This window comes from Rhamphochromis sp. 'chilingali' (assembly GCF_963969265.1).
Source record: "Rhamphochromis sp. 'chilingali' genome assembly, chromosome: 2".
NCBI classification, from domain to species: domain Eukaryota; kingdom Metazoa; phylum Chordata; class Actinopteri; order Cichliformes; family Cichlidae; genus Rhamphochromis; species Rhamphochromis sp. 'chilingali'.
In genome coordinates, this window is record NC_137930.1 from 24430343 (window position 1) to 24443477 (window position 13135).

General features: G+C 40.0%; 2 protein-coding genes across 2 annotated transcripts in view; both read right to left on the minus strand.

The window, feature by feature from the left end:
- The window catches only part of cplane1 (ciliogenesis and planar polarity effector 1), a 171710-nt gene that overhangs the window by 120387 nt on the left and 38188 nt on the right, over positions 1–13135 (minus strand). The window lies entirely within an intron of this gene.
- The window catches only part of wdr70 (WD repeat domain 70), a 44173-nt gene that overhangs the window by 15496 nt on the left and 15542 nt on the right, over positions 1–13135 (minus strand). Inside the window, exons 10-13 of the mRNA XM_080875432.1 lie at positions 10532–10706; positions 1082–1181; positions 540–624; positions 294–432 (exon numbers count right to left, since the gene is read on the minus strand). Of these exons, the coding sequence (XP_080731558.1) occupies positions 294–432; positions 540–624; positions 1082–1181; positions 10532–10706 (499 nt within the window). The remainder of the gene's footprint in view (positions 1–293; positions 433–539; positions 625–1081; positions 1182–10531; positions 10707–13135) is intronic.

Here is a 13135-nt window from a genome sequence, read left to right on the forward strand (position 1 = left end):
AAAAAGCAGTGGAATGCATTGGGCTAAACAGATCTTTAAATGAGTCCTTAGACTACTGCTGTTGTGTTTTCAAAACATTTTAAATGCTTCAGTTTTGCTTGAGCGCAAACCACTTATGTTGAGAAGGAATGACTGTCATATTGATTTCATTATGTGTCATTGTGTATTCATCATCTTTTCCACTGCTCGTTATGTGTTCAAGGTCACCGTTTTGTTTGTAACTAACATATCACATCAACGAGCTGGAAAACATCTTGTTGCTGTGGTTGTTGGGGATTTGAGGCAGAACTTACTGCGTTGGTGACATCTATTTCGTAGACCCTCTGAAACGAAATGCGGTCAAAGAAAACAAGCTTCCCATTTCCTTCATCTTTCTTCACCGACGTCCCCGTCACCAGAAGCTTGTCATCTGGGCTAAAACAGCAGTCGGTCCTAACAGGGAAAGTTACAGACATGCATTATTGGGTAATAATGCATATGTAAGCACTTACAGCAACAAACAGGCAGATTATAATTAAGATGACAGTTAAGACTCTCACATGGAAAAGTAGTTGGTCAGACCACTAACTCCATTCACTGGCTTCCTGAAGTTGCGTATATCCCACATCTTGAGAGTGTCATCGCCTAGGGGGGGAAAAAAATAACAGTTGGGGACAAAAGGCAAACTGTAAATTGTGAGTCACCACAGACAAAACTTTCCTGAAGGTTATTTACTTTACTATAGTGCAGCGCATCCTCCTTAACATAGAACAAGGCTGTATGAGTTATTTTTCATTTACATTACAGAATAATGTGAAGCGGAGGTCTCCTATGCAGAGTTATTCCAGTTTACCTTTGTGCTAGACATCTCTTCTCCAGATTACATACCAAGCTAAGTCTGCAGGGTGTTGCTGTTAATGATCCATGCTTATTTGTATACTCAGACTGAAAAGCCACTGCTTCCCAACAGTGATCTTTGACCTTAAAACAGACCCTCTTAGCTTGGGTACTGATGACCAGAACTTCAAATTGTGGCTGTTAAGCTTGGCAGATAAGGGTAAGGCTTTTTTAAAAACTTTATTTAATGTTCTGTTTTTTTTACCTCCACGTGAAGCAAGCATCGTGCCATCATAAGAAAAGCTGAGGCACGAGGTGTCCGATCCTGGGGTGTGGGCTTGCCGACAGTGGAACTTTGTATGAACCTAGAAAGACGGAAAAAGAGAAAGCGACGCATTAGCGACATCACTTTCTACAAGCCATGGTGCAGGTTTATGGTTTCATAATGATGTATATTACAACTGCATGATACAGATCCTATCTAAAGATCCCAGTTCGCTTCTGTTTGTTTTGCAAGTGACACAAATAGAAAGAACTGGACAAAAATGTTAAACATGTTAATATTTATCACATAAACATCACAGACAAAGCGACAGCTAGAAAAAAAATGCGATAAGTCTTGATAAGTAGTTTTTCCATAAACACAACGTTTTTTCGGTCAATATTAATCATCAGTGTTAAAAAGAGTTATTACAACCTCTTGATAAACCACTGCATGGAACTGCCACTGCTCTGCTTCAGTAGCAAGACATTTTAGTCTTGCTGTAGTAACAAAAAGACCTTTTCATTCCCTGTGTTTTCCAAACAACACACGGTTCCCATTTGCACTATGAGCACCAAATTATATATTTAACTATAAAGCCCTCTTAGAGCCTATGAAATACCAACAAGACACCATACTCTCCACTCTTTTCAGCAAGACCACAGACATTTATCTTGGCAAGTTTTTAAGTCCCTGCCTGACAGATGGTATTTTGATTTTTTCCTACCTGAAATGGTATTCTAATACTCTTACTGCACACAGTTTAGTAGCCTGCAACAGGCGAAAGACACACTATCACTGCCAGGGGTCACTCTTTGGTATATTAGCCATCTTTGAATGAGTGGTTTGCCACAATCGGCACCCAGTAACAACAACTAGCAATGCACAATATCAACAATTCCACTTCTCGACAACATGTGCAACAAGCATAGATGACAGTAGCAGCTAGTGGAGTGGACAAGATTATTTTTCATACTCTTCAAAGTGTGGCTATTAAGTATTAATTTAATAATATATGTTCTGTTCAATTTTTAATTATTATTATTTGAGGAAATAATTTGACACAGAAATTGTGAAATATTAATGGGCTCTGGTGCTGCTGAGTGACTGCTGCTCGTCAAACACATTTCATTCCAATGTTGACCCTGTGCTAACTTGCATATGACAAATAAAACTGAAACTGAACTGAACTGAACTGGTGCCACTAATATATGGATTTTCACAAGGTTCTGTTTCTGAGCCCTTAATTTCTACTTACACGTTGATGCTTTGCCATAATTTTTTTTTTAAATCCTTATCATTTTAAGAAGCTTATGTTCAGTAAGAGAGATCTATGTTCAGTTTGGTTCCAGTATTCCTGGGTGCTCGGGCTAATCAACTGTTTATATCAATCTCAGCTCTGCAGTCATCACTTTGGCCCAATCATTTTCTTGCCTGCCTTCTGCGAGCCAATCAGACTCTGTTACATGTGCTTTAAATGCCATTGCGCTTATGTCATTCTGCCCTTTGTGCATCCCGCCTCAACTCCACCTCATCCTAGTCAGTAAGAGACTGGGATGATCAGCCTGCTTCATCTCTGCCACCGCCAGTGATTACACACTTCCATGAAATGCTCATGACACACAGTTATAGTTTCAAGCTAATGGAAAACAAGGTAATATGTTATATGCATATGCACAGCTGATTCCAGTAACTGGTTGGCATAAGACTAAGCATTTAAAATGAAAAAGTTTATTATCATAGTTCTAACTTAAGCGTAATTACCCTCGATTTTACCCATTATCATTAAATACCTCAGTGCTGACTAGCATAATAACTGTTATTCAGTCATAATTTTCCATTGGGTAAGAAGCCGGGTACACCCTGGACAGGTTGTCAATCTGTCACACACAGACAGGCAACCAATCACACCCATGTTCACACCTGCGGTCAGTTTAGACTCATCAATTAACCTAATCCCATGTATGTCTTTGGACTGTGGGAGAAAACCCACAGAGACATAAAGAGATCCACACGGGAAAGTCCACTTCAGACTGGAGTCAAACCCAGGACCTTCTTGCTGTGAGGCAACAGGGATAGCCTCTGCCTCCTGTCATATAATTTTCCAGTTTAAGACAGAAAAATGTCAATCATTTTTATTTGGCAGGAATTTAGAAACTGTACTTTATGCTCAAATGTGAAGATTTCTTTTGTCCCGTGTGAATGTAAACTGAATACTTTTTTTGGGTTTGATTTTTGTTTTTACTGAATCAGCATATTAGTTGACTTTTGAAAATAACTGTTATTTTGCTAAATGGGTATGTGCAATTCTAAAACAGAGCTGGTACAGTTGCATCCCAACAGGCTACAGGGCAAAAGCAGCTGCAATGAAAACATAGGGGTAAATTGCACATCGCAAATTACAACCTTGAGGCAGCGTTTTCACTAAATTGTGAGTAAAGTTCTGCCCTTGTGAACATTTCCTTGGGATGTTGCTATATACAGAATGAGAACGTGATCCTACTCATCTTGGCTGTGATGACTAGCATGTATCAGTGAAAGCTAAGAAGGCTAAATGGCATTTCATTCAAGGTCATGGTATAGAGGTGAGAAAAGACAGAGTGAATGGACTTATCTTTGTAGTCTGCAGGGTAAAGACAGATAATAAGATTTAAATGATTATTCCTGACGATTCCCAGCCAATTCAAACGTCTACCCTGTATAAATAGTGGTTCCCAACACGCCTGTACCATTTCTTGCACTTCCTGAGTGCAAAAAGAGCAAGAGATTAACAGAATTGTAGATTTTCGTCTAGAGGTTTTTTTCCCATTGCTGATTCATCTAATAATTTTCCAAATCAATCAACTAGGCAATCCAAGAGCTCATGGGGATATCCAGAATGGGGATATCCAGAATGCTTGCCCCTAGTAACCATCCCTTCTCTCTGCTTCCTCCCGTTTACTTCCCAGCGCCTTTTACCTGAGAACAGTCAGATTTCAAAGATCGATCATTAATAGGCGCTGATGAAGCAACAGTCTGGGAAGTAGGCTTGCTAACACTCAAACAAACATAACCTTGGTTTATATAGCTCCACTTTCATTAATCCCAAACGGAATGCAAATAAATCAGTGGAAAGAGAATTGCAGAAACGCAGGCTTTAGACCAAAAAAAAGAGACGGATAAGGAATTTGAAGCACACAGTGTGGAAGACAGATAAGGCAGAAATATAGAGAAAAGCTGGCAAAAACTGCAGGAGAGAGTGGAGCGTGAGGTGAATGAGTGATGTGCCCTGGCGATAACAGAAGGAAACGAGGCCATACTTCACTTCCAAAGTAAGTGGAGGGAAGTTATTAACTTGCACGAGACAGATAACACTGTTACCTTGGACTGTAGATAACGTGGATTACACTTCTTCAGGCCTCGGCCATTTAGTCTCTGTAGTCTCTCCTGGAATAATTTTCTGCTCCCCATCATCATTTTACTCATAGATTGCCTCTGACTTATTTCCATTTTTCTCCACAATTATCTTACAAATATCTGCCTATTCATTTTTTACTGCACCAAAATTGACTTGGTGGAAAGTGCGAAGCCAAGAGGTCAATTTAATACAGAAACTGGATTTTTTTTAATCTTATGCAAGCTATTTCAGTGCTAATAAGTAGCAGATAAAACATAACATATAATATGCGTAGCCCTTGGAAGACCCCATTTTAATCCTGCAATCACTTGCAATGACCATTGTGACTACTGAGCTTTGCAAATGGGCAATAGGGGCGTATCCAAACATGCATTCATGTAACTCTGCACCCATTCTATGGATGGTAACCACCAACTGGGTGGAGTCAGGACACTGTGAACAGGAGGCTTTTGCTCATGAACCGTTTTCTTGTAATTATCTTGTCTTAGCATGTTGCTCAGTTGCACACCATGAAATTAGCCAGCGGAGCAGATATGAACTGAGGCTCCTTTTAGGGGTTTGCAGGAAAATGTGCATAAGCGGTGCAGTCTCAGGGTGAGAACAAATGGCATCAAACATGTAAATATTACAACATAAATATTCAGCGAGGGGAAGGTGATGAAATCTTCTTTACATAACTCCACGAAAGAACTGCACAGATGTGCTTTTTTCCCATCTGAATCAACCTGTTCCGTGACCTCAAAATGCACAGCCGCAGTTTTCGTCAGCTCGACTAATAAGAAAAGTTATGAGTACTTGTTCAACCTGTGATGAATCACTCCGCGATGTGGTTTTTCTTCTTCTTTTCATCTGACATCTTTCTTTCTAAGATGAACACCATCTGCTGTAAGCACATGCTGTGTTTTGACCCCTTTCATGTCCTTTTGTTACATTATACTTTTGTCTGTGTGTTTTCTTTGAACTGAAAATACGTTTCAGCACTTCCTTTTGTCATCCAAACAAACAACCAGACAGCAGATAGGAAAACCCTTGCCTGAATCTGGAGTAAATTATCAAAAAATGAAAAGGAAAAAACTGAGAAAAAGATGCTAAATGGGTGTAAATATAAGACAGAGGTTTTTTTTTTCATAAATAGTTTATACAGAAACTGGGGGAAAGCAGCACCTTTAATACGTAGTTTGTGGTTGTTCTAGATGCATACTGCAAACATACACCCCCGTCAGCTATTTCTAGATCATATACTGCTGTTGTGAAAGCTTGAGTATTTATTTACTGTCCTGATGTTGGCTGGCATTAGCAGATGCCATTGCGTTTGCTTCCTGTGCTAATCTACACAGCCGGCCTGTGAAACCAGATTCTCGTACACTGTTTGAAACTTCACTCGTGCCTTGTGACATCCTCTGTAAGCTATAGCCTCTTCTCCAGCCAGCAGGCACGAAGCTAAATGATTAAGATTTTTTTCAGAAAGCTAATGTGCGTATTTTTATAAACAGCATCCAGTAAATTATGAAAGTCTTCCATATATGCATGCACGTATGCGCGCACACATTCGGCAGCACGAGCTGATACATAGCTGAAGGAACACAGCATTGGGTTTCATCCTGAGCAGACTATGATAACAATCTACCGCAGCGCCAACTGTTCCAAATCACGCTATCAGAGCATTACATAAATACTGCAGGGCTCTTTATCTCAGCTCCTTTCATACTTTTACAACAGCACACCTGAAAGACTTGATGAACAGTGTTCAGTTAGTTTCACATCTCATTCTGACCTCTGTTACTCCCTGAGGATCGAGTGGCCAAACCACAGTCCTAACAGCTGCTCTGATCTTTCATGGAAATCAACAAGTGGTGGTGGCGAAGAGGTTCTAGATAATCCAAATGTTCGCTATGGTAAAGTAACTGTATTCCTCTATGTCTCAGTTACAAAAGGCTATAGATGGCAGGAATATTTTGCACATGCTTCTCTTTTCTTCCAAGTCCCTTCAAGGTCAAAAAAGGACACAACAATGAAAGCGTTGGCATTGCTTTCCACTTCTCTAACATCTTTTAGTGGACCTAGACTGTATGTATAAGACAGAGATAGTCTTGATGTTTTGAAAACTTACGTGATGAGCAACGGGTGGATCTGACAGTAATCTAAAAGCGAGTGACACTAGGGTCATAAATTCAGAGAACAAAATAAGCTATAGGCTTCTCTATAATGGGGATTTCTTTTTTTCAGTTAGAAGAGTTGCCTCCTGCTGGGTATTAGAAAGAATGCAGGTTTAAGGCGCTACCACAGTGGTTTCACTTTTCAGACATGTCTAATCGTCGATACACCGCCTATGAGAAGTCCCATATACAGCATAGTCAGACAGAGAATCAAAGTGTGTGGCAATGAGAAAAACAATGAGCAAGTCAAAATGACGGGACTAAGATATGACTAAGATGTCATAAATGTTTATGATTATGATGTCTCTAGAGTGCTTGGTGGATTTATTCATTTTTAGATGCTCTCACGTGTTGTCAAATCCTAGATCATTTAGAAACATGAGTTGACTTTAAGAGGTTCTGATCGCCTTTCCTAATTTATCTTTGAGCACCCACTGGATTTACTACTTTACAGTGAAAATACTATGTTCTGAAGGTGCGTTAATCAAACTTCTAGAGGACCCTGCACTGAGAGGTTCATGGCAGTAAGCTATTCAGTGGCATTTTAATAGCTTCCCTTGTAATCAGTGCTAATTTCGTTGACCAATACTTTTCATCACAGTTTTATTAATGACAATTTTTTTTCCTGGTGAAAGCAAGACGATAACTAAACAAAAGCTAATGCACAAGTTAAAAAAAGCTGATGAAAGGTGTTAACACTTTCATCAACGAGCAAAAACGAGAGGCATGCTGGAGAGACGAGATCCAATCGAAACTAATTAAATTGTGTAGAAAGGTGGGACGCATTTGGAAGTGATCCAATCAGAAGTGATGTCCTTCTATGGTAAGGTTAGATGAGCACATTTAATCTGTCCCCAGGAAACGGTACAACTATTTACTGTACTCCTTGTTTCTAATGAAAACTCAGCAAAATGTTAACGCTTTGGAGGAAGAGACGGGTGGACATAGGGACACATTTCACACGACGCAGGTCTCACAGGTAAAAAAAAAGAAGTTTACACTCTATATTTTGGTCAACTGAATCAACTTTAGATTTAGTCTACTGTAATCTTATGACATTTAGTCTAATAAAATGAAACAATTCAGATGCTTAAATTATGAATAAAACTAAATGGCATTTTAATAAAAAAACAAACTATGACTAAAACAACCTCAAAATCTGTTGTCAAGATTAATGCTGCTTGTTTAACTTCCCAAACAAAAACCTGATCTATGCTATGAATTTTTAAAGGTCTTTTCCTAGTTTGAGGATCTCATCGGTATATTTGATGTCTCTGGCAAGACAAAAACCTTGACTTACTAATCATTAAGTAAGTCAATGTTCTCACACATGTAATAATGAAGTCAATAATGAACTACCTCTGAATATCTTTCTTTTCAATTAATATCTCTATTTCAGATCAAGTGGAAAACTAATTTCAGCTATGTTCAACTCCTACACTTACCAAACCGAAATCCACTTCTAGACAGAAAAAGCAGTGTTATAAGAGTGATTAATGGAATGAAATTAAGTCTGGACTCTTAATTACTTTTATATCAAGAGTAATATAAGATCAAAGTAAGACACAGCAGGACCAGCTTAACACTTACTGATTGCTCTTATTCAAAAGCTTGAAAGTGTGGCAGATTTTTTTTCTTTTTGCTTGCATATCTGATTCACCACCTAACCGTAATACTCTGCACTGTGTAGTTTTTCAAAACCACCTCTTTTGGGGTCCCACTTTGAAGTCTGGAAGCATGTAAGTTCACCTATGACGCCATAACATTCCTCAGGTCTCTGTGGTAATGTTTTGGAGCAAAAAACCTGGACCATCAATGCACCCAGTATCACAAAGTGCACATTACCTGGCAACCATTTAAATGCAGTCTTGCAATCCTGGCACCGACCCCTTTGGTCAGGGAATGAACATGCAATCACCCTCTGTGGCAGTGCACCGAACGAGACCTACTTGACTCCCATCGCAGGATCAATCAACTCATGTCAGGGTTCAAGAGCGCGATGTGTCACTCTCAATAGCTTCTCTTCAGACTGAGCCATAGATCAAGGTCATGTATGAGATTGATCATGATTGATCTGCCTGCATATTCTTGCCATGAGTAATAGTGGCAATACAACAGCAGATAGGCCTCATTTAAAAGCGGGGGGAGGGAGCAGCAATAAAAGCATCGGGAGGTCAACTCCTTTTTAGGCTTGTGGCTAAATTCGAGTCAGCAGCACAGGTTGCTGATTAGGGCAGAGGGCACCAACTAAATTCTTGAGCCATTCAGAGAGGACAGGCTCCAGTGGTCAGGAAACAGCCATGACTATTGTAAGCTGCTATGGGACGCAGGGTAAATATTTAGCTTGGAGAAGGAGGGGTAATAAATTTTGAGAGCTTTAACCCAATTGCAAAAAGCATGCTGCTGTGAGCAGCACAGGGGTGGGATGATGGGTGACTGGAGCAGAGAAGGGAGTCTATATAAAGTGGGGTTCATAGAAGCAAAGACTTACAATAGGAAAGCCGTTAGAGCCACACAAAAAAAAAAAAAATCATACAAACTACACTGTATTTGATTATGAAGCCGGTTGTTGGATTAATTAACATGACGACTACTTCCCATTTCCCTAATCTGGATAAGCTTTTATGCCCAATGAGTCTGTTCCAACTCACTCACTACAGCTTACTATTACTATTTCTGTTCTCACACAAAATAACAAAAGCATTCACCCCTGACCACAGATAGAGCTGAACAGATGAAAGGATATGAAGTGGAACAAAAAGAATTAGAGAACAAATGTACTGAAAAATAACTTATTATTCTTCAGATAGTTAAAATTAGACTTATACTGACAAATAGTCAAAAACTGTCCTTAAACTGGCTTCTATTAAGCAGTGTATATGTTTAATAGAAGCATAATGAATAATCCTTATTCAATTTTATGTTCAATCCTAAAATCTACGTTTTCAGCGTTTAAGGACTCTCTGATGACAAAATATCAGCCTATAATCTCCCAGAATGCAATGATGCCTGCTAAATTGATTGCTGTAGGTCCACTAAACTCTTTTTCCCTTTCTCATCTTGCCATCCATTCATGGGGTAAATGTTTTGTGTGACTAATGAGAAGAACAATAAACTGTCAGATATGCCTTGTCGCCAATAAACAGGAAACAGCAGCATTTGGAGCCCAGGCAATGACATCACATCACTGCGACAGTCATGAAGGAGAAAAGATGAAGCAAATTAGTAAGAAGACATTGAAGAATGTGTTACGGAGTAAGAATCAGTGAAAAAAACTTTCGAGTCACCCAAAAGATCTGATGGACGTCATGCTTTCTCAACCCTGAATGGAAGTCATTTTTATCAACAGTGTTGATTTGTCAAATAACTCAAATGAAAAGAGCCAAATAAGTGAGTGCACTGCTTGCCAGAAGCCAAGATCAACTATTACCTCAACGATGTGAATCTTGAGGAAAGGAATGTACACTTTGATCACTTAATTTCCTAATTACCTAATTAAATGGAAAATGTGCAGGGGGAAATTGTGATTGGGCCTCCCAGCAACTTTCATGTAACTCACCTCAATCATTAACCATCAGTTAATTCTGTTACATAAGTAGCTCTTTCAAGCCATGCTAGGGGAGAGGCTCTAGGGGGGTCATAACATGTGCTGGCTTTCCCCCAGTATCAACATCAGATCAAATATTTGATCACATCAATACTTCAGACTGGGCTACTTCCAGTTTAGACAAAAGCATTTTAAATTCTTTGGGCTTAGCGATTTGCCGACCTCTGACCTCTCTGGCCTGTGACCTGAGTCTCATGACTCTGTACTTGAGCCCATAAGAAAACAGACATCCAATGTTTACAATCCACTGCACATTGCCGGCGGCTGGCATGCGTTTGTGTTTTAAAACTCACACTGAGGTTTCTGTCCCAGATCTGGATGGTGCCATCTTGGCAGCCCGCTGCGATGAGCTTCCCGTCGCGGCTGTAGGTGCAGCATGTGGGGATGACCTTCTTACCCTGGAAGGAGCGAGGCTTGAACACAGACTTGTGCTTCTTCTCTGAATTGAGGTCCCATGTGCGCACAGTGCTGTGAACAGACAGATCATTTCATTTATCCTAACCCGGTTGTCATGAATCACTCAAAAAACATCCGTCTCTCACAACATATTTGTTCTTTAACACCTGCATCCACCATAATAAATCAGAACTGTGGCGATACGGTGTCCCCCGTCATTTCGTGAAACTTTAGGTCAGGCAGCTCTGTGACGCAGGGTGAGAAGTTTTGCGAAGAGCAAAACAGTAGATCAGTCTGACAGGTACGTCTGAAGCGTCCATGAAGTCCTGATTCTCTTTCCTACATCTGCTGAACACATTACACAACCTGGAGCACTGAGAGTGGGGGTTTGAATGCAGACCCGTCGTAAAATACAAATGAGAGATTTCATTCCAAAACATCATAAAATGAGAGTAAAACAATAAGCCCTCATGGATACAGGTCAGTCTGTGTAACACTTTACAGTTCTTTCCTGGATCGAAACCAAAAATGAGCTTGAAACTTTCTGCGAAGGCACCATTAATGCTGTACGATCTATTCATGCTTTGAAGCTACATATGCTGTCATACAGAGGATAAACCTATTTATTGATTGATTTATCCACTAAAACTGCATAATGACAAATGTTGCTAGCTTAAAATTCAGAATGAGCATTCATCTAAAAAAAATGCAACAAAAATGCAGTTTTAATACTTACATTTTTGTACATTGCAAATAAATATAGAGTTTAAATGATGCTTTTATCTGCCTTTCTCCTTAATCTAGCTCTGCATCATCTCAGACTGATAAAGCAAAGATGGCAAAAAATGATAACAGCACTAACTCAGGTGCCCACCAGTGATGAGACAGACTTCACCTCCCACATTTATTTATTGGAAGGGTGTTAGTACACATCGACATGCCAGCACCTCACATGCTCCCACCAACATTCATGACAGACACGGTTCATCCAAATGTGTCTGTGAACCCACTGCCTGCTTTAGTGGGTATCTTGACCTCTGGGTCACGGGGTCAGCAGGGGAGTATAAACATACAGGCAGGGCTGCTACTAACAGCCAGGGAAGGATTCCACTGTGGCCGGCTACAAAATCACAGACACACACACTCAACTGTGTTTGGATAAGTCTAACAATGTGATACAAATGCCAGCTGAAGACATATGGTTTGAGTGAAAACCTGCAAGGGTCAAATAAAACTCTGATGCATAGTTGTGTTTAAATCCACATAACATGAAAGCTGTTAAATCACAGAAAAGAAAAAATCCTGCTGGGAAAAAAGTGCAAAGGCCACATGTATAAAATCATATTTTCCAATGCAAACTGGAGGCTTCTGCACTGTACAGTAAGCTGTTTACACAGCAGATTTCCATGTGTATGTGTGTGAGTGAGGGATAAAGAGCGATAGCCACAAACTCAGTGACATATTGGTCCACCTGCTGCCTCACACAGACATCTCAATTCTGTTTACAGGAGACTGTGGGCGAGTGTCAAGCCAACAAAGACAACATGACCTTTCATGTACCACACAAAACCTGGAATGGTATTTATCATAAGAAACTCTTTCCAAAACATGGCATTGCTGGCTGTCAGAGGGATAGAGCAGAGAGGCTGGAGCCCACCAGTGCTGAGCAGAGCGTAAGTGATGGGGAAAGACTGCACACAGTCACTTGTCGGGAGTAAGATGCTTGTGGGAAACTGAGGGCTATCTAAAGGGGTTCATTTTAGTTTTAACCTCCTAAGACCCGAACTCTTCCACTGCATGCATTTTTAATTTCTCTTTGATATTTGGGCATATTGGGGCCCAATGAATGTAAAAACAAAAAATTACCAGATTTTTTTTTTACCTTATTTTTGTTTTTAAGAAAAATAAGAGCCACATATGAGTATATCCGTTTAAAATTTTGATAGAACAGTAGCAGTATAATGTCCTTGTAAGTGGATATTGGGCCCTTGTAGAGCAAAATTCAGTATTTTGGTCTAAATAACCCAAAATGGATGGTTGGGGGAAGGGGATAACAGGTATATATTAAAAAATGATACACAGCATGAACAAAAAACATTAGCAGGTAATAACATTGTCATTTCCCATTTCTCAAAGGCCTGTTTTCCCTTCAATCAGCAGCCCCCTTTTCTTGCACAAACGCTTCACAGGCAGAGGGGTGAATGCAATAAAATGAGACCCATTCAACCTCAGTCATGCATGTGCACTTTACGAGGTAGCACAGTCGTTGACACATCAACTGAGGAGTGACAGCTCCCTAGGCCTCGGGTTTTATCTGTACATCAGGTTATAGGCCCAGTGGGGGTGACGGCTGCTAGGATCACCTTTCCAGATTACGGGATGAAGAAGAGAGACGGAAAAGAAGAGCGTTCGTCTTGTTTAAGGTTGTTTATTGGTCGAATTCCAGTGATAGACTGAATTGCCTGTTTCCTGGTTGACTGACTAACTGGGGCTCTGTTATG